The following is a 21,600-nucleotide window of genomic DNA, read 5'->3' on the forward strand; positions in this document are numbered from 1 at the left end:
ACCTTTAAATAATGCGAGAAGATGCGAGTTTGTACTGTTACTAAATCAGACACCCTCTTGGTGTCTATCTAGACATTGTCAACCTTTTTACTGTTTACAGTATCTTTCAATCCACTCCCAACTTTATTATGACATGTACATAGAGATGTGCGCTGACCTCTGTGTTTTGGTTTTGGATCTGGATTAATTTTCATGTTGTGGTTTAGGTTTTACAAAACCAATCTCACGTGATTTGGTTTTGGATCTGGATTTAAAAAAATATATATATATATAAGTTTTAAAAAAACGCTAAAATCATGTAATTTTTGCAATCCAAAACCCGAAATTCGGATTTAAAATCCGCTGGAAGATCAGAACCGCGACTCGGATTTATCCGGATTCACAAAATTTGGGTGGATTCGGATTTCTGGAGAACCCAACCGCACATCTCTATATATAATGCTGGTTAGGTAACATCAAACAATCTATATATAAAACGTCTGTCAGACGCAGCCATACTCAGGATGATACAAAACATGTGCAGGATAATTATTCCCTCACACCTGTTCACACACCTGTATCATATACACACCAGCTCACACACTTGTATAATACTCACACACCTGTATCATACACACACACAAGCTCACACACCTGTATAATACACACATATATATATATATATATATATATTACACACACCAACATAAGGACGCCCACCTTACCTTACACACATCCGTAATACTGGGCAAAACTGAGAAACCATCGGTAACATGGAGTACCATCACAGCATCACACACACTTACACAGGCTCTGACCTTACTCAGGCATTACTAACCTCATCACACACAGTGATTACACAAGACTGAGAAACCATCAGTAACATGGAGTACCATCACAGCCTCACACACACTTACACAGGCTCTGACCTTACTCAGGCATTACTAACCTCATCACACACAGTGATTACACAAGACTGAGAAACCATCAGTAACATGGAGTACCATCACAGCATCACACACACTTACACAGGCTCTGACCTTACTCGGGCATTACTAACCTCATCACACACAGTGATTACACAAGACTGAGAAACCATCAGTAACATGGAGTACCATCGCAGCCTCACACACATTTACACAAGCTCTGACCTTACTCAGGAATTACTAACCTCATCACACACAGTGATTACACAAGACTGAGAGACCATCAGTAACATGGACTACCATCACAGCCTCACACACACTTACACAGGTTCTGACCTTACTCAGGAATTACTAACCTCATCACAAACAGTGATTACACAAGACTGAGAAACCATCAGTAACATGGAGTACCATCACAGCCTCACACACACTTACACAGGCTCTGACCTTACTCAGGAATTACTAACCTCATCACACACAGTGATTACACAAGACTGAGATACCATCAGTAACATGGAGTACCATCACAGCCTCACACACACTTACACAGCTCTGACATTACTCAGGAATTACTAACCTCATCACACGCAGTGATTACACAAGACTGAGATACCATCAGTAACATGGAGTATCATCACAGCCTCACACACACTTACACAGACTCTGACATTACTCAGGAATTACTAACCTCATCACATGCAGTGATTACACAAGACTGAGAAACCATCAGTAACATGGAGTACCATCGCAGCCTCACACACATTTACACAAGCTCTGACCTTACTCAGGAATTACTAACCTCATCACACACAGTGATTACACAAGACTGAGAGACCATCAGTAACATGGAGTACCATAACAGCCTCACACACACTTACACAGGCTCTGACCTTACTCAGGAATTACTAATCGCATCACAAACAGTGATTACACAAGACTGAGAAACCATCAGTAACATGGAGTACCATCACATCCTCACACACACTTACACAAGCTCTGGCCATACTCAGGAATTACTAACCTCATCACACACAGTGACTACACAAGACTGAGATACCATCAGTAACATGGAGTACCATCACAGCCTCACACACACTTACACAGCTCTGACATTACTCAGGAATTACTAACCTCATCACACGCAGTGATTACACAAGACTGAGACACCATCAGTAACATGGAGTACCATCACATCCTCACACACACTTAAACAGGCTCTGACATTACTCAGGAATTACTAACCTCATCACATGCAGTGATTACACAAGACTGAGAAACCATCAGTAACATGGAGTACCATCGCAGCCTCACACACATTTACACAAGCTCTGACCTTACTCAGGAATTACTAACCTCATCACACACAGTGATTACACAAGACTGAGAGACCATCAGTAACATGGAGTACCATCACAGCCTCACACACACTTACACAGGCTCTGACCTTACTCAGGAATTACTAACCTCATCACAAACAGTGATTACACAAGACTGAGAAACCATCAGTAACATGGAGTACCATCACATCCTCACACACACTTACACAAGCTCTGGCCATACTCAGGAATTACTAACCTCATCACACACAGTGACTACACAAGACTGAGATACCATCAGTAACATGGAGTACCATCACATCCTCACACACACTTACACAGGCTCTGACATTACTCAGGAGTTACTAACCTCATCACATGCAGTGATTACACAAGACTGAGAAACCATCAGTAACATGGAGTACCATCACATCCTCACACACACTTACACAGGCTCTGACATTACTCAGGAATTACTAACCTCATCACATGCAGAGATTACACAAGACTAAGAAACCATCAGTAACATGGAGTACCATCGCAGCCTCACACACATTTACACAAGCTCTGACCTTACTCAGGAATTACTAACCTCATCACACGCAGTGATTACACAAGACTGAGAGACCATCAGTAACATGGAGTACCATCACAGCCTCACACACACTTACACAGGCTCTGACCTTACTCAGGAATTACTAACCTCATCACAAACAGTGATTACACAAGACTGAGAAACCATCAGTAACATGGAGTACCATCACATCCTCACACACACTTACACAAGCTCTGGCCATACTCAGGAATTACTAACCTCATCACACACAGTGACTACACAAGACTGAGATACCATCAGTAACATGGAGTACCATCACATCCTCACACACACTTACACAGGCTCTGACATTACTCAGGAATTACTAACCTCATCACATGCAGTAATTACACAAGACTGAGAAACCATCAGTAACATGGAGTACCATCACATCCTCACACACACTTACACAGGCTCTGACCTTACTCAGGAATTACTAACCGCATCACAAACAGTGATTACACAAGACTGAGAAACCATCAGTAACATGGAGTACCATCACATCCTCACACACACTTACACAAGCTCTGGCCATACTCAGGAATTACTAACCTCATCACACACAGTGACTACACAAGACTGAGATACCATCAGTAACATGGAGTACCATCACAGCCTCACACACACTTACACAGCTCTGACATTACTCAGGAATTACTAACCTCATCACACGCAGTGATTACACAAGACTGAGACACCATCAGTAACATGGAGTACCATCACATCCTCACACACACTTAAACAGGCTCTGACATTACTCAGGAATTACTAACCTCATCACATGCAGTGATTACACAAGACTGAGAAACCATCAGTAACATGGAGTACCATCGCAGCCTCACACACATTTACACAAGCTCTGACCTTACTCAGGAATTACTAACCTCATCACACACAGTGATTACACAAGACTGAGAGACCATCAGTAACATGGAGTACCATCACAGCCTCACACACACTTACACAGGCTCTGACCTTACTCAGGAATTACTAACCTCATCACAAACAGTGATTACACAAGACTGAGAAACCATCAGTAACATGGAGTACCATCACATCCTCACACACACTTACACAAGCTCTGGCCATACTCAGGAATTACTAACCTCATCACACACAGTGACTACACAAGACTGAGATACCATCAGTAACATGGAGTACCATCACATCCTCACACACACTTACACAGGCTCTGACATTACTCAGGAATTACTAACCTCATCACATGCAGTGATTACACAAGACTGAGAAACCATCAGTAACATGGAGTACCATCACATCCTCACACACACTTACACAGGCTCTGACATTACTCAGGAATTACTAACCTCATCACATGCAGAGATTACACAAGACTGAGAAACCATCAGTAACATGGAGTACCATCGCAGCCTCACACACATTTACACAAGCTCTGACCTTACTCAGGAATTACTAACCTCATCACACGCAGTGATTACACAAGACTGAGAGACCATCAGTAACATGGAGTACCATCACAGCCTCACACACACTTACACAGGCTCTGACCTTACTCAGGAATTACTAACCTCATCACAAACAGTGATTACACAAGACTGAGAAACCATCAGTAACATGGAGTACCATCACATCCTCACACACACTTACACAAGCTCTGGCCATACTCTGGAATTACTAACCTCATCACACACAGTGACTACACAAGACTGAGATACCATCAGTAACATGGAGTACCATCACATCCTCACACACACTTACACAGGCTCTGACATTACTCAGGAATTACTAACCTCATCACATGCAGTGATTACACAAGACTGAGAAACCATCAGTAACATGGAGTACCATCACATCCTCACACACACTTACACAGGCTCTGACATTACTCAGGAATTACTAACCTCATCACACAAAGTGATTACACAAGACTGAGAAACCATCAGTAACATGGAGTACCATCGCATCCTCACACAAACTTACACAGGCTCTGACCTTACTCAGGAATTAATAACATCATCACCCGCAGTGATTACACAAGTCTCAGAAGCCATCAGTAACATGGAGTACCACCACATCCTCACACACACTTACACGGCTCTGACCTTACTCAGGAATTACTAACCTCATCACACACAGTGATTACACAAGACTGAGATACCATCAGTAACATGGAGTACCAACACAGCCTCACACACACTTACACAAGCTCTGGCCATACTCAGGAATTACTAACCTCATCACACACAGTGATTACACAAGACTGAGAAACCATCAGTAACATGGAGTACCATCACAGCCTCACACACACTTACACAAGCTCTGGCCATACTCAGGAAATACTAACCTCATCACACACAGTGATTACACAAGACTGAGAAACCATCAGTAACATGGAGTACCATCACAGCCTCACACACACTTACAAAAGCTCTGGCCATACTCAGGAATTACTAACCTCATCACACACAGTGATTACACAAGACTGAGAAACCATCAGTAACATGGAGTACCATCACAGCCTCACACACACTTACAGAAGCTCTGGCCATACTCAGGAATTACTAACCTCATCACACACAGTGATTACACAAGACTGAGAAACCATCAGTAACATGGAGTACCATCGCAGCCTCACACACATTTACACAAGCTCTGACCTTACTCAGGAATTACTAACCTCATCACACACAGTGATTACACAAGACTGAGAGACCAGCAGTAACATGGAGTACCATCACAGCCTCACACACACTTACACAGGCTCTGACCTTACTCAGGAATTACTAACCTCATCACAAACAGTGATTACACAAGACTGAGAAACCATCAGTAACATGGAGTACCATCACATCCTCACACACACTTACACAAGCTCTGGCCATACTCAGGAATTACTAACCTCATCACACACAGTGATTACACAAGACTGAGAGACCATCAGTAACATGGAGTACCATCACAGCCTCACACACACTTACACAGGCTCTGACCTTACTCAGGAATTACTAACCTCATCACAAACAGTGATTACACAAGACTGAGAAACCATCAGTAACATGGAGTACCATCACATCCTCACACACACTTACACAAGCTCTGGCCATACTCAGGAATTACTAACCTCATCACACACAGTGACTACACAAGACTGAGATACCATCAGTAACATGGAGTACCATCACATCCTCACACACACTTACACAGGCTCTGACATTACTCAGGAATTACTAACCTCATCACACGCAGTGATTACACAAGACTGAGATACCATCAGTAACATGGAGTACCATCACAGCCTCACACACACTTACACAAGCTCTGGCCATACTCAGGAATTACTAACCTCATCACACACAGTGATTACACAAGACTGAGAAACCATCAGTAACATGGAGTACCATCACAGCCTCACACACACTTACACAAGCTCTGGCCATACTCAGGAATTACTAACCTCATCACACACAGTGATTACACAAGACTGAGACACCATCAGTAACATGGAGTACCATCACATCCTCACACACACTTACACAGGCTCTGACCTTACTCAGGAATTACTAACCTCATCACACACAGTGATTACACAAGACTGAGAGACCATCAGTAACATGGAGTACCATCGCAGCCTCACACACACTTACACAGCTCTGACCTTACTCAGGAATTACTAACCTCATCACACACAGTGATTACACAAGACTGAGATACCATCAGTAACATGGAGTACCATCACAGCATCACACACACTTACACAGGCTCTGACCTTACTCAGGCATTACTAACCTCCTCACACACAGTGATTACACAAGACTGAGAAACCATCAGTAACATGGAGTACCATCGCAGCCTCACACACATTTACACAAGCTCTGACCTTACTCAGGAATTACTAACCTCATCACACACAGTGATTACACAAGACTGAGAGACCATCAGTAACATGGAGTACCATCACAGCCTCACACACACTTACACAGGCTCTGACCTTACTCAGGAATTACTAACCTCATCACAAACAGTGATTACACAAGACTGAGAAACCATCAGTAACATGGAGTACCATCACATCCTCACACACACTTACACAAGCTCTGGCCATACTCAGGAATTACTAACCTCATCACACACAGTGACTACACAAGACTGAGATACCATCAGTAACATGGAGTACCATCACATCCTCACACACACTTACACAGGCTCTGACATTACTCAGGAGTTACTAACCTCATCACATGCAGTGATTACACAAGACTGAGAAACCATCAGTAACATGGAGTACCATCACATCCTCACACACACTTACACAGGCTCTGACATTACTCAGGAATTACTAACCTCATCACATGCAGAGATTACACAAGACTAAGAAACCATCAGTAACATGGAGTACCATCGCAGCCTCACACACATTTACACAAGCTCTGACCTTACTCAGGAATTACTAACCTCATCACACGCAGTGATTACACAAGACTGAGAGACCATCAGTAACATGGAGTACCATCACAGCCTCACACACACTTACACAGGCTCTGACCTTACTCAGGAATTACTAACCTCATCACAAACAGTGATTACACAAGACTGAGAAACCATCAGTAACATGGAGTACCATCACATCCTCACACACACTTACACAAGCTCTGGCCATACTCAGGAATTACTAACCTCATCACACACAGTGACTACACAAGACTGAGATACCATCAGTAACATGGAGTACCATCACATCCTCACACACACTTACACAGGCTCTGACATTACTCAGGAATTACTAACCTCATCACATGCAGTAATTACACAAGACTGAGAAACCATCAGTAACATGGAGTACCATCACATCCTCACACACACTTACACAGGCTCTGACCTTACTCAGGAATTACTAACCGCATCACAAACAGTGATTACACAAGACTGAGAAACCATCAGTAACATGGAGTACCATCACATCCTCACACACACTTACACAAGCTCTGGCCATACTCAGGAATTACTAACCTCATCACACACAGTGACTACACAAGACTGAGATACCATCAGTAACATGGAGTACCATCACAGCCTCACACACACTTACACAGCTCTGACATTACTCAGGAATTACTAACCTCATCACACGCAGTGATTACACAAGACTGAGACACCATCAGTAACATGGAGTACCATCACATCCTCACACACACTTAAACAGGCTCTGACATTACTCAGGAATTACTAACCTCATCACATGCAGTGATTACACAAGACTGAGAAACCATCAGTAACATGGAGTACCATCGCAGCCTCACACACATTTACACAAGCTCTGACCTTACTCAGGAATTACTAACCTCATCACACACAGTGATTACACAAGACTGAGAGACCATCAGTAACATGGAGTACCATCACAGCCTCACACACACTTACACAGGCTCTGACCTTACTCAGGAATTACTAACCTCATCACAAACAGTGATTACACAAGACTGAGAAACCATCAGTAACATGGAGTACCATCACATCCTCACACACACTTACACAAGCTCTGGCCATACTCAGGAATTACTAACCTCATCACACACAGTGACTACACAAGACTGAGATACCATCAGTAACATGGAGTACCATCACATCCTCACACACACTTACACAGGCTCTGACATTACTCAGGAATTACTAACCTCATCACACGCAGTGATTACACAAGACTGAGATACCATCAGTAACATGGAGTACCATCACAGCCTCACACACACTTACACAAGCTCTGGCCATACTCAGGAATTACTAACCTCATCACACACAGTGATTACACAAGACTGAGAAACCATCAGTAACATGGAGTACCATCACAGCCTCACACACACTTACACAAGCTCTGGCCATACTCAGGAATTACTAACCTCATCACACACAGTGATTACACAAGACTGAGACACCATCAGTAACATGGAGTACCATCACATCCTCACACACACTTACACAGGCTCTGACCTTACTCAGGAATTACTAACCTCATCACACACAGTGATTACACAAGACTGAGAGACCATCAGTAACATGGAGTACCATCGCAGCCTCACACACACTTACACAGCTCTGACCTTACTCAGGAATTACTAACCTCATCACACACAGTGATTACACAAGACTGAGATACCATCAGTAACATGGAGTACCATCACAGCATCACACACACTTACACAGGCTCTGACCTTACTCAGGCATTACTAACCTCCTCACACACAGTGATTACACAAGACTGAGAAACCATCAGTAACATGGAGTACCATCGCAGCCTCACACACATTTACACAAGCTCTGACCTTACTCAGGAATTACTAACCTCATCACACACAGTGATTACACAAGACTGAGAGACCATCAGTAACATGGAGTACCATCACAGCCTCACACACACTTACACAGGCTCTGACCTTACTCAGGAATTACTAACCTCATCACACACAGTGACTACACAAGACTGAGATACCATCAGTAACATGGAGTACCATCACATCCTCACACACACTTACACAGGCTCTGACATTACTCAGGAGTTACTAACCTCATCACATGCAGTGATTACACAAGACTGAGAAACCATCAGTAACATGGAGTACCATCACATCCTCACACACACTTACACAGGCTCTGACATTACTCAGGAATTACTAACCTCATCACATGCAGAGATTACAAAAGACTAAGAAACCATCAGTAACATGGAGTACCATCGCAGCCTCACACACATTTACACAAGCTCTGACCTTACTCAGGAATTACTAACCTCATCACACGCAGTGATTACACAAGACTGAGAGACCATCAGTAACATGGAGTACCATCACAGCCTCACACACACTTACACAGGCTCTGACCTTACTCAGGAATTACTAACCTCATCACAAACAGTGATTACACAAGACTGAGAAACCATCAGTAACATGGAGTACCATCACATCCTCACACACACTTACACAAGCTCTGGCCATACTCAGGAATTACTAACCTCATCACACACAGTGACTACACAAGACTGAGATACCATCAGTAACATGGAGTACCATCACATCCTCACACACACTTACACAGGCTCTGACATTACTCAGGAATTACTAACCTCATCACATGCAGTAATTACACAAGACTGAGAAACCATCAGTAACATGGAGTACCATCACATCCTCACACACACTTACACAGGCTCTGACCTTACTCAGGAATTACTAACCGCATCACAAACAGTGATTACACAAGACTGAGAAACCATCAGTAACATGGAGTACCATCACATCCTCACACACACTTACACAAGCTCTGGCCATACTCAGGAATTACTAACCTCATCACACACAGTGACTACACAAGACTGAGATACCATCAGTAACATGGAGTACCATCACAGCCTCACACACACTTACACAGCTCTGACATTACTCAGGAATTACTAACCTCATCACACGCAGTGATTACACAAGACTGAGACACCATCAGTAACATGGAGTACCATCACATCCTCACACACACTTAAACAGGCTCTGACATTACTCAGGAATTACTAACCTCATCACATGCAGTGATTACACAAGACTGAGAAACCATCAGTAACATGGAGTACCATCGCAGCCTCACACACATTTACACAAGCTCTGACCTTACTCAGGAATTACTAACCTCATCACACACAGTGATTACACAAGACTGAGAGACCATCAGTAACATGGAGTACCATCACAGCCTCACACACACTTACACAGGCTCTGACCTTACTCAGGAATTACTAACCTCATCACAAACAGTGATTACACAAGACTGAGAAACCATCAGTAACATGGAGTACCATCACATCCTCACACACACTTACACAAGCTCTGGCCATACTCAGGAATTACTAACCTCATCACACACAGTGACTACACAAGACTGAGATACCATCAGTAACATGGAGTACCATCACATCCTCACACACACTTACACAGGCTCTGACATTACTCAGGAATTACTAACCTCATCACATGCAGTGATTACACAAGACTGAGAAACCATCAGTAACATGGAGTACCATCACATCCTCACACACACTTACACAGGCTCTGACATTACTCAGGAATTACTAACCTCATCACATGCAGAGATTACACAAGACTGAGAAACCATCAGTAACATGGAGTACCATCGCAGCCTCACACACATTTACACAAGCTCTGACCTTACTCAGGAATTACTAACCTCATCACACGCAGTGATTACACAAGACTGAGAGACCATCAGTAACATGGAGTACCATCACAGCCTCACACACACTTACACAGGCTCTGACCTTACTCAGGAATTACTAACCTCATCACAAACAGTGATTACACAAGACTGAGAAACCATCAGTAACATGGAGTACCATCACATCCTCACACACACTTACACAAGCTCTGGCCATACTCTGGAATTACTAACCTCATCACACACAGTGACTACACAAGACTGAGATACCATCAGTAACATGGAGTACCATCACATCCTCACACACACTTACACAGGCTCTGACATTACTCAGGAATTACTAACCTCATCACATGCAGTGATTACACAAGACTGAGAAACCATCAGTAACATGGAGTACCATCACATCCTCACACACACTTACACAGGCTCTGACATTACTCAGGAATTACTAACCTCATCACACAAAGTGATTACACAAGACTGAGAAACCATCAGTAACATGGAGTACCATCGCATCCTCACACAAACTTACACAGGCTCTGACCTTACTCAGGAATTAATAACATCATCACCCGCAGTGATTACACAAGTCTCAGAAGCCATCAGTAACATGGAGTACCACCACATCCTCACACACACTTACACGGCTCTGACCTTACTCAGGAATTACTAACCTCATCACACACAGTGATTACACAAGACTGAGATACCATCAGTAACATGGAGTACCAACACAGCCTCACACACACTTACACAAGCTCTGGCCATACTCAGGAATTACTAACCTCATCACACACAGTGATTACACAAGACTGAGAAACCATCAGTAACATGGAGTACCATCACAGCCTCACACACACTTACACAAGCTCTGGCCATACTCAGGAAATACTAACCTCATCACACACAGTGATTACACAAGACTGAGAAACCATCAGTAACATGGAGTACCATCACAGCCTCACACACACTTACAAAAGCTCTGGCCATACTCAGGAATTACTAACCTCATCACACACAGTGATTACACAAGACTGAGAAACCATCAGTAACATGGAGTACCATCACAGCCTCACACACACTTACAGAAGCTCTGGCCATACTCAGGAATTACTAACCTCATCACACACAGTGATTACACAAGACTGAGAAACCATCAGTAACATGGAGTACCATCGCAGCCTCACACACATTTACACAAGCTCTGACCTTACTCAGGAATTACTAACCTCATCACACACAGTGATTACACAAGACTGAGAGACCAGCAGTAACATGGAGTACCATCACAGCCTCACACACACTTACACAGGCTCTGACCTTACTCAGGAATTACTAACCTCATCACAAACAGTGATTACACAAGACTGAGAAACCATCAGTAACATGGAGTACCATCACATCCTCACACACACTTACACAAGCTCTGGCCATACTCAGGAATTACTAACCTCATCACACACAGTGATTACACAAGACTGAGAGACCATCAGTAACATGGAGTACCATCACAGCCTCACACACACTTACACAGGCTCTGACCTTACTCAGGAATTACTAACCTCATCACAAACAGTGATTACACAAGACTGAGAAACCATCAGTAACATGGAGTACCATCACATCCTCACACACACTTACACAAGCTCTGGCCATACTCAGGAATTACTAACCTCATCACACACAGTGACTACACAAGACTGAGATACCATCAGTAACATGGAGTACCATCACATCCTCACACACACTTACACAGGCTCTGACATTACTCAGGAATTACTAACCTCATCACACGCAGTGATTACACAAGACTGAGATACCATCAGTAACATGGAGTACCATCACAGCCTCACACACACTTACACAAGCTCTGGCCATACTCAGGAATTACTAACCTCATCACACACAGTGATTACACAAGACTGAGAAACCATCAGTAACATGGAGTACCATCACAGCCTCACACACACTTACACAAGCTCTGGCCATACTCAGGAATTACTAACCTCATCACACACAGTGATTACACAAGACTGAGACACCATCAGTAACATGGAGTACCATCACATCCTCACACACACTTACACAGGCTCTGACCTTACTCAGGAATTACTAACCTCATCACACACAGTGATTACACAAGACTGAGAGACCATCAGTAACATGGAGTACCATCGCAGCCTCACACACACTTACACAGCTCTGACCTTACTCAGGAATTACTAACCTCATCACACACAGTGATTACACAAGACTGAGATACCATCAGTAACATGGAGTACCATCACAGCATCACACACACTTACACAGGCTCTGACCTTACTCAGGCATTACTAACCTCCTCACACACAGTGATTACACAAGACTGAGAAACCATCAGTAACATGGAGTACCATCGCAGCCTCACACACATTTACACAAGCTCTGACCTTACTCAGGAATTACTAACCTCATCACACACAGTGATTACACAAGACTGAGAGACCATCAGTAACATGGAGTACCATCACAGCCTCACACACACTTACACAGGCTCTGACCTTACTCAGGAATTACTAACCTCATCACAAACAGTGATTACACAAGACTGAGAAACCATCAGTAACATGGAGTACCATCACATCCTCACACACACTTACACAAGCTCTGGCCATACTCAGGAATTACTAACCTCATCACACACAGTGACTACACAAGACTGAGATACCATCAGTAACATGGAGTACCATCACAGCCTCACACACACTTACACAGCTCTGACATTACTCAGGAATTACTAACCTCATCACACGCAGTGATTACACAAGACTGAGACACCATCAGTAACATGGAGTACCATCACATCCTCACACACACTTACACAGGCTCTGACATTACTCAGGAATTACTAACCTCATCACATGCAGTGAATACACAAGACTGAGAAACCATCAGTAACATGGAGTACCATCGCAGCCTCACACACATTTACACAAGCTCTGACCTTACTCAGGAATTACCATCCTCATCACACACAGTGATTACACAAGACTGAGAGACCATCAGTAACATGGAGTACCATCACAGCCTCACACACACTTACACAGGCTCTGACCTTACTCAGGAATTACTAACCTCATCACAAACAGTGATTACACAAGACTGAGAAACCACCAGTAACATGGAGTACCATCACATCCTCACACACACTTACACAAGCTCTGGCCATACTCAGGAATTACTAACCTCATCACACACAGTGACTACACAAGACTGAGATACCATCAGTAACATGGAGTACCATCACATCCTCACACACACTTACACAGGCTCTGACCTTACTCAGGAATTACTAACCTCATCACATGCAGTGATTACACAAGACTGAGAAACCATCAGTAACATGGAGTACCATCACATCCTCACACACACTTACACAGGCTCTGACATTACTCAGAATTTACTAACCTCTTCACACGCAGTGATTACACAAGACTGAGAAACCATCAGTAACATGGAGTACCATCGCATCCTCACACAAACTTACACAGGCTCTGACCTTACTCAGGAATTAATAACATCATCACCCGCAGTGATTACACAAGTCTCAGAAATCATCAGTAACATGGAGTACCACCACATCCTCACACACACTTACACGGCTCTGACCTTACTCAGGAATTACTAACCTCATCACACACAGTGATTACACAAGACTGAGATACCATCAGTAACATGGAGTACCATCACAGCCTCACACACACTTACACAAGCTCTGGCCATACTCAGGAATTACTAACCTCATCACACACAGTGATTACACAAGACTGAGAAACCATCAGTAACATGGAGTACCATCACAGCCTCACACACACTTACACAAGCTCTGGCCATACTCAGGAAATACTAACCTCATCACACACAGTGATTACACAAGACTGAGAAACCATCAGTAACATGGAGTACCATCACAGCCTCACACACACTTACACAAGCTCTGGCCATACTCAAGAATTACTAACCTCATCACATGCAGTGATTACACAAGACTGAGAAACCATCAGTAACATGGAGTACCATCACATCCTCACACACACTTACACAGGCTCTGACATTACTCAGGATTTACTAACCTCATCACACGCAGTGATTACACAAGACTGAGAAACCATCAGTAACATGGAGTACCATCGCATCCTCACACAAACTTACACAGGCTCTGACCTTACTCAGGAATTAATAACATCATCACCCGCAGTGATTACACAAGTCTCAGAAACCATCAGTAACATGGAGTACCACCACATCCTCACACACACTTACACGGCTCTGACCTTACTCAGCAATTACTAACCTCATCACACACAGTGATTACACAAGACTGAGATACCATCAGTAACATGGAGTACCATCACAGCCTCACACACACTTACACAAGCTCTGGCCATACTCAGGAATTACTAACCTCATCACACACAGTGATTACACAAGACTGAGAAACCATCAGTAACATGGAGTACCATCACAGCCTCACACACACTTACACAAGCTCTGGCCATACTCAGGAAATACTAACCTCATCACACACAGTGATTACACAAGACTGAGAAACCATCAGTAACATGGAGTACCATCGCAGCCTCACACACATTTACACAAGCTCTGACCTTACTCAGGAATTACTAACCTCATCACACACAGTGATTACACAAGACTGAGAGACCATCAGTAACATGGAGTACCATCACAGCCTCACACACACTTACACAGGCTCTGACGTTACTCAGGAATTACTAACCTCATCACAAACAGTGATTACACAAGACTGAGAAACCATCAGTAACATGGAGTACCATCACATCCTCACACACACTTACACAGGCTCTGACCTTACTCAGGAATTACTAACCTCATCACACACAGTGATTACACAAGACTGAGAAACCATCAGTAACATGGAGTACCATCACATCCTCACACACACTTACACAAGCTCTGGCCATACTCAGGAATTACTAACCTCATCACACACAGTGACTACACAAGACTGAGATACCATCAGTAACATGGAGTACCATCACATCCTCACACACACTTACACAGGCTCTGACATTACTCAGGAATTACTAACCTCATCACACACAGTGATTACACAAGACTGAGAAACCATCAGTAACATGGAGTACCATCACATCCTCACACACACTTACACAGGCTCTGACATTACTCAGGAATTACTAACCTCATCACAAACAGTGATTACACAAGACTGAGAAACCATCAGTAACATGGAGTACCATCACATCCTCACACACACTTACACAAGCTCTGGCCATACTCAGGAATTACTAACCTCATCACACACAGTGACTACACAAGACTGAGATACCATCAGTAACATGGAGTACCATCACATCCTCACACACACTTACACAGGCTCTGACATTACTCAGGAATTACTAACCTCATCACACACAGTGATTACACAAGACTGAGAAACCATCAGTAACATGGAGTACCATCACATCCTCACACACACTTACACAGGCTCTGACCTTACTCAGGAATTACTAACCTCATCACACACAGTGATTACACAAGACTGAGAGACCATCAGTAACATGGAGTACCATCGCAGCCTCACACACACTTACACAGCTCTGACCTTACTCAGGAATTACTAACCTCATCACACACAGTGATTACACAAGACTGAGATACCATCAGTAACATGGAGTACCATCACAGCCTCACACACACTTACACAAGCTCTGGCCATACTCAGGAGTTACTAACCTCATCACACACAGTGATTACACAAGACTGAGAAACCATCAGTAACATGGAGTACCATCACAGCCTCACACACACTTACACAAGCTCTGGCCATACTCAGGAATTACTAACCTCATCACACACAGTGATTACACAAGACTGAGAAACCATCACTAAAATGGAGTACCATCACAGCCTCACACACACTTACACAGGCTCTGACCTTACTCAGGAATTACTAACCTCATCACACGCAGTGATTACACAAGACTGAGATACCATCAGTAACATGGAGTACCATCACAGCCTCACACACACTTACACAGGCTCTGACCTTACTCAGGAATTACTAACCTCATCACACGCAGTGAAAGAACAAGCTGCGTATGGCATTGCAGTGGCTAATTTTGCACGCCCCAGTAACGGTGTTCAAACGCACTGACACGCCTGCGTTTTGCTGACTACCCCTCCATCACCACCCCAAACCGCTTGCTTCCTGTCCATCAATCTGTGATGGGTCTGCGTAGCGTTTCATTGCGATCAGCAATGAATCAGGCCCTAGGTCTCATTCTGCCCTTCCTCGGAGTAGTGGCAACACAAACACCACTGCAGGGGGTGCTTATTAGTTACACTGCTTCTGTGCTCTCCACCGAATACCATCTATCATCTAGCAGAGCTGTTTGTTGCCAGTGCCCTTGGATGTGACACAGCTCCTCTCTGCTCAGTAGTCAGGACATACAGTTGAATACACAAATATTTATTTTTCCAATGTTAATATATTGCACACTTGCTGATGTCCAATTATCCACACACTCTTGTCGTTATTCGTCGACATAGATAGTTACTCGGAGACTCTCTTTATCCAAAGTTCAGACTTTTTTTAAAATAATTTTTATCCTTCTACTCACAAAAGGACACAAGTGTGTAGAGAACAAATTAGTTGTTTGCCCCCGAAGGCCCGGACCCAGCTGTCTCGTACATCGATTGCCGCTGGCATTTCGGTTCCCATGAAGGTCAGTCCGAGCACCTGAGAAAATGATGCTTTAATTCTCGTGGGAAAGAGAACGACGCCGTGTTCCAAAATCCAGATAAAGTGAATATTGATGGCGTTCGTGTGATCTTTCCCAGCCAGTTCCAGGCATAGGTCATAATTTGCAAATCAAATTGTTGGCTGTGACTTTAGGCCAATGGCGTGAAGCAAAGAATTAGTTTTGTGGACATTAGACCAGGAAAACATCCAGCGACGCAGCAGAACACAGATGTTGCTCAGTAAGGAGAGACTAGAATATTAGTTTCTTTTTATAATACTATAATATTATGTGCGGCCTGTTTCCTGTTGGAGTTAGTGGTATGTATGATAGAACTGCTGAGCAGTTCCCTGTATCCGCTGCTGAGGATTCAATACAGGATCATATAAACTAATAAGTGATTTTTTTTTTGGATCATGAAAAACAGCTGCTTAACCCATTGGCTCTGCTGTGCTAATATATCGCAGGAGGCGTCATTTGTAAATACAAGGACGCAGGCACTGGCTTCAGCGCACCCAGAAAACTGGGCCGACTTGCACCCATTTTCTGGGATGCTGCCTGACGCCAGCCCCGCTCCGCCCTCAAATGGCCGCAGCCTGGCAATCAGGCTGCAGCGTCCGGACACTGCAAGCTCGCAGAAGGAGAACAGCACATGCGCAGTACATCCTGTGTGTGCGCAGATCTTCAAACATCGGAGTTGAACGCAATTTGTGTAACAACTCTCAATCAGTCCCGTGTGCGGTAGTCATTGATTGATACGCTTTGATGTGCAGTTAGGCCTTCAGCAAACATCACAGGTTTATAAAACGCACATGAATACCTCAGGTTTAATCAAAACGCAGGTGAGTGAATCTTCCTCAAGGTGGGGATTTCTCAAACCGTACACATGAAACGCGTCAGAGCAAATTGGAATCCGATATGCATGACATCTGCCTAGTAATAATTTCCATTCTGTACTAACTCATTGCTGCCTGACTCAGAGATAAAATACCTGAGTCTTAACGAGTCTCCACCTCCGCGAGACTCCGGCCTAAAGGCCCCCATACATCAGCCATTCTGCAATTTGCAATCGATTGATTATAAAAATCTTTCCCTTTTTCAATCGATTGTAGAAGTGCCACAATCGATTGAAAAAGGGAAAGATTTTTATGCGCAATCGATTGCTGATGTATGGGGGCCTTGATGCATAAGCTGGCTAGCAAATGGATCTTCTACCAAGTGCTATGGGCTCCGATATTACCTCATTCTGCACCTGATGCAGCTTTTTCTCCCGACATTACTAGGTCACTGATTGTCCTTGATAGTCCTAGTTTTTGCCATTAAAAATCTTTAACTCTCCACTTTGCAAAATGAATTTCCTGAAATGATTGCACTTGTTTGTGTTTAATATACAGCCGTGGCCAAAAGTTTTGAGAATGGCACACGTGTTTTTTTTTCACAAAGTTTGCTGCTTCAGTGTTTTCAGACCTTTTTGTCAGCTGTTACTATGGTATAGTAAAGCATCCTGAGACCATTCATGTGTGGGGTTGCTTCTCAGCCAAGGGAGGGGGATCACTCACAATTTTGCCTAAGAACACAGCCATGAATAAAGAATGGTACCAAAACATCCTCCAAAAGCAACTTCTCCCAACCATCCAAGAACGGTTTGGTGACGAGCAATGCCTTTTCCCAGCATGATGGAGCACTTTGCCATAAGGCAAAAGTGATAACCAAGTGGCTCAGGGAACAAAACATCGAAATTTTGGGTCCATGGCCAGGAAACTCCCCAGACCTTAATCCCCCTGAGAACTTGTGGTCAATCCTCAAGTGGACAAACAAAAACCCACAAATTCTGACAAGCTCCGTGCATTGATTAGGTAAGAATGGGCGGCCATCAGTCAGTATGTGGCCCTTATGTGGCACTTATGTAATGCTGTAATGTTACGTCAGTATACCATAGTAACATCTGACACTTATGTAATGCTGTAATGTTACCTCAGTATACCTTAGTAACATCTGACACTTATGTAATGCTGTAATGTTACTTCAGTATACCATAGTAACATCTGACACTTATGTAATGCTGTAATGTTACGTCAGTATACTATAGTAACATCTGACACTTATGTAATGCTGTAATGTTACCTCAGTATACCATAGTAACATCTGACACTTATGTAATGCTGTAATGTTACTTCAGTATACCATAGTAACATCTGACACTTATGTATTGCTGTAATGTTACGTCAGTATACCATAGTAACATCTGACACTTATGTAATGCTGTAATGTTACGTCAGTATACCATAGTAACATCTGACACTTATGTAATGCTGTAATGTTACGTCAGTATACCATAGTAACATCTGACACTTATGTAAAGCTGTAATGTTACCTCAGTATACCATAGTAACATCTGACACTTATGTAATGCTGTAATGTTACCTCAGTATACCATAGTAACATCTGACACTTATGTAATGCTGTAATGTTACCTCAGTATACCATAGTAACATCTGACACTTATGTGAAGCTGTAATGTTACCTCAGTATACCATAGTAACATCTGACAAAAAGGTCTAAAAACACTGAAGCAGCAAACTTTGTGATAACCAATACTTGTGTCACTCTCAAAACTTTAGGCCATGTCTGTACACTGATGTAATGGTTTGTAAGCAGAGATACATATGAGGAGGTTTTTATACTTTAGCTCCATGAAACTTCACTGTGATGATATTGGCAGCTTAACACTATCCCTACTTTTATTTTACAGTATCGGGGCTGTGTCTGAGGTGGCTGCGGCTGGCGTTATCGGGACAGGAACGCACAACACTGGAATTAATCACGGCATACTCTCTACTCAGGTACCATGAGGATTCATTTACTCATATCATAAGCACAGACAAGTGTCTAATGGACAAAGGATGTCATCAGTTTAGAAAGAACCATTTTGTTGTAGACCATTTGCAGTGTGCAACCAGCAGGAGCCTGTACACCCTGCCGCCCGTGTTAGCGAGAGGTCTGCACACGTGATGATGTCCCGGGTGTTTGTGAGGTCTTGAATGAATCTCTCCCAGCTCTTTATGAGATTTAGAAATTATTTTAGTAAGTGGTTCTGTGGGCAGGGTGCAAGTTATCCAGTTTATTTCCCAACCCGTCTGGTGTACCCCTAAACATTCCAGTACAGAAATTCCTGACAAATCTGCTGACATCACCAAGTCCTCCATGTGAAGTTCTACAGACCACATACTTAAAAGTATAATCCTGCTTCTTCTGGCCACTGAATATTGTGACAGTCTTATGGAATTCACTTTCTGTGACTGATTGCAGTGGATCATCAGGACATTTTACGCTACTGGCAATCTGCAATTATTGATGAGATTTACCTTTTATGTAATTTTAAGTATGTTTTTTTATCATTGAATGTTATTTTCTTATTTATATGGGTACATCAATATTTAAGTTTTTTTCAATAATCATATGGTGCCCATGAGGTAGTGTTCTGATTCCGCTCCTATGTGCAGGTTCTTTGAAATTTAGGATTGCAGGAAGGTGTATATCCGCAGTAAAGTTGTGTTACATACATTAAGGTTCCTAAGCTCCACCTAAATATTTATACTGCCAGCTATTCCCTTCCCTCTGCTGACATTACGTGTCTACCCGAGCTCAGCAAAGATGGCCTCCGCCGGTCCTCAGATAAACCCCCGTACCCTCCATGACCACAACACAGTGATGAGCAATGTAGTTACAGGAACTATCGCTGGACGAGATTCAGCTCACTAAAATGAACCACAATCTGATCCCTGCCATCACCCTCCTCGGCAATG

General features: G+C 43.2%; 1 protein-coding gene across 2 annotated transcripts in view; it reads left to right on the forward strand.

Moving 5' to 3' along the window:
• The window catches only part of LOC148442495 (L-gulonolactone oxidase-like), a 367,708-nt gene that overhangs the window by 71,902 nt on the left and 274,206 nt on the right, over window positions 1-21,600 (forward strand). For both annotated transcript variants that reach the window (XM_088463888.1, XM_088463887.1), the window contains exon 5: window positions 20,547-20,637. In XM_088463888.1, coding sequence (XP_088320014.1) covers window positions 20,547-20,637 — 91 coding nt within the window. The remainder of the gene's footprint in view (window positions 1-20,546; window positions 20,638-21,600) is intronic.

Source organism: Taudactylus pleione, unplaced genomic scaffold (genome assembly GCF_031769625.1).
Source record: "Taudactylus pleione unplaced genomic scaffold, aTauple2 ptg001494l, whole genome shotgun sequence".
Taxonomy (NCBI): domain Eukaryota; kingdom Metazoa; phylum Chordata; class Amphibia; order Anura; family Myobatrachidae; genus Taudactylus; species Taudactylus pleione.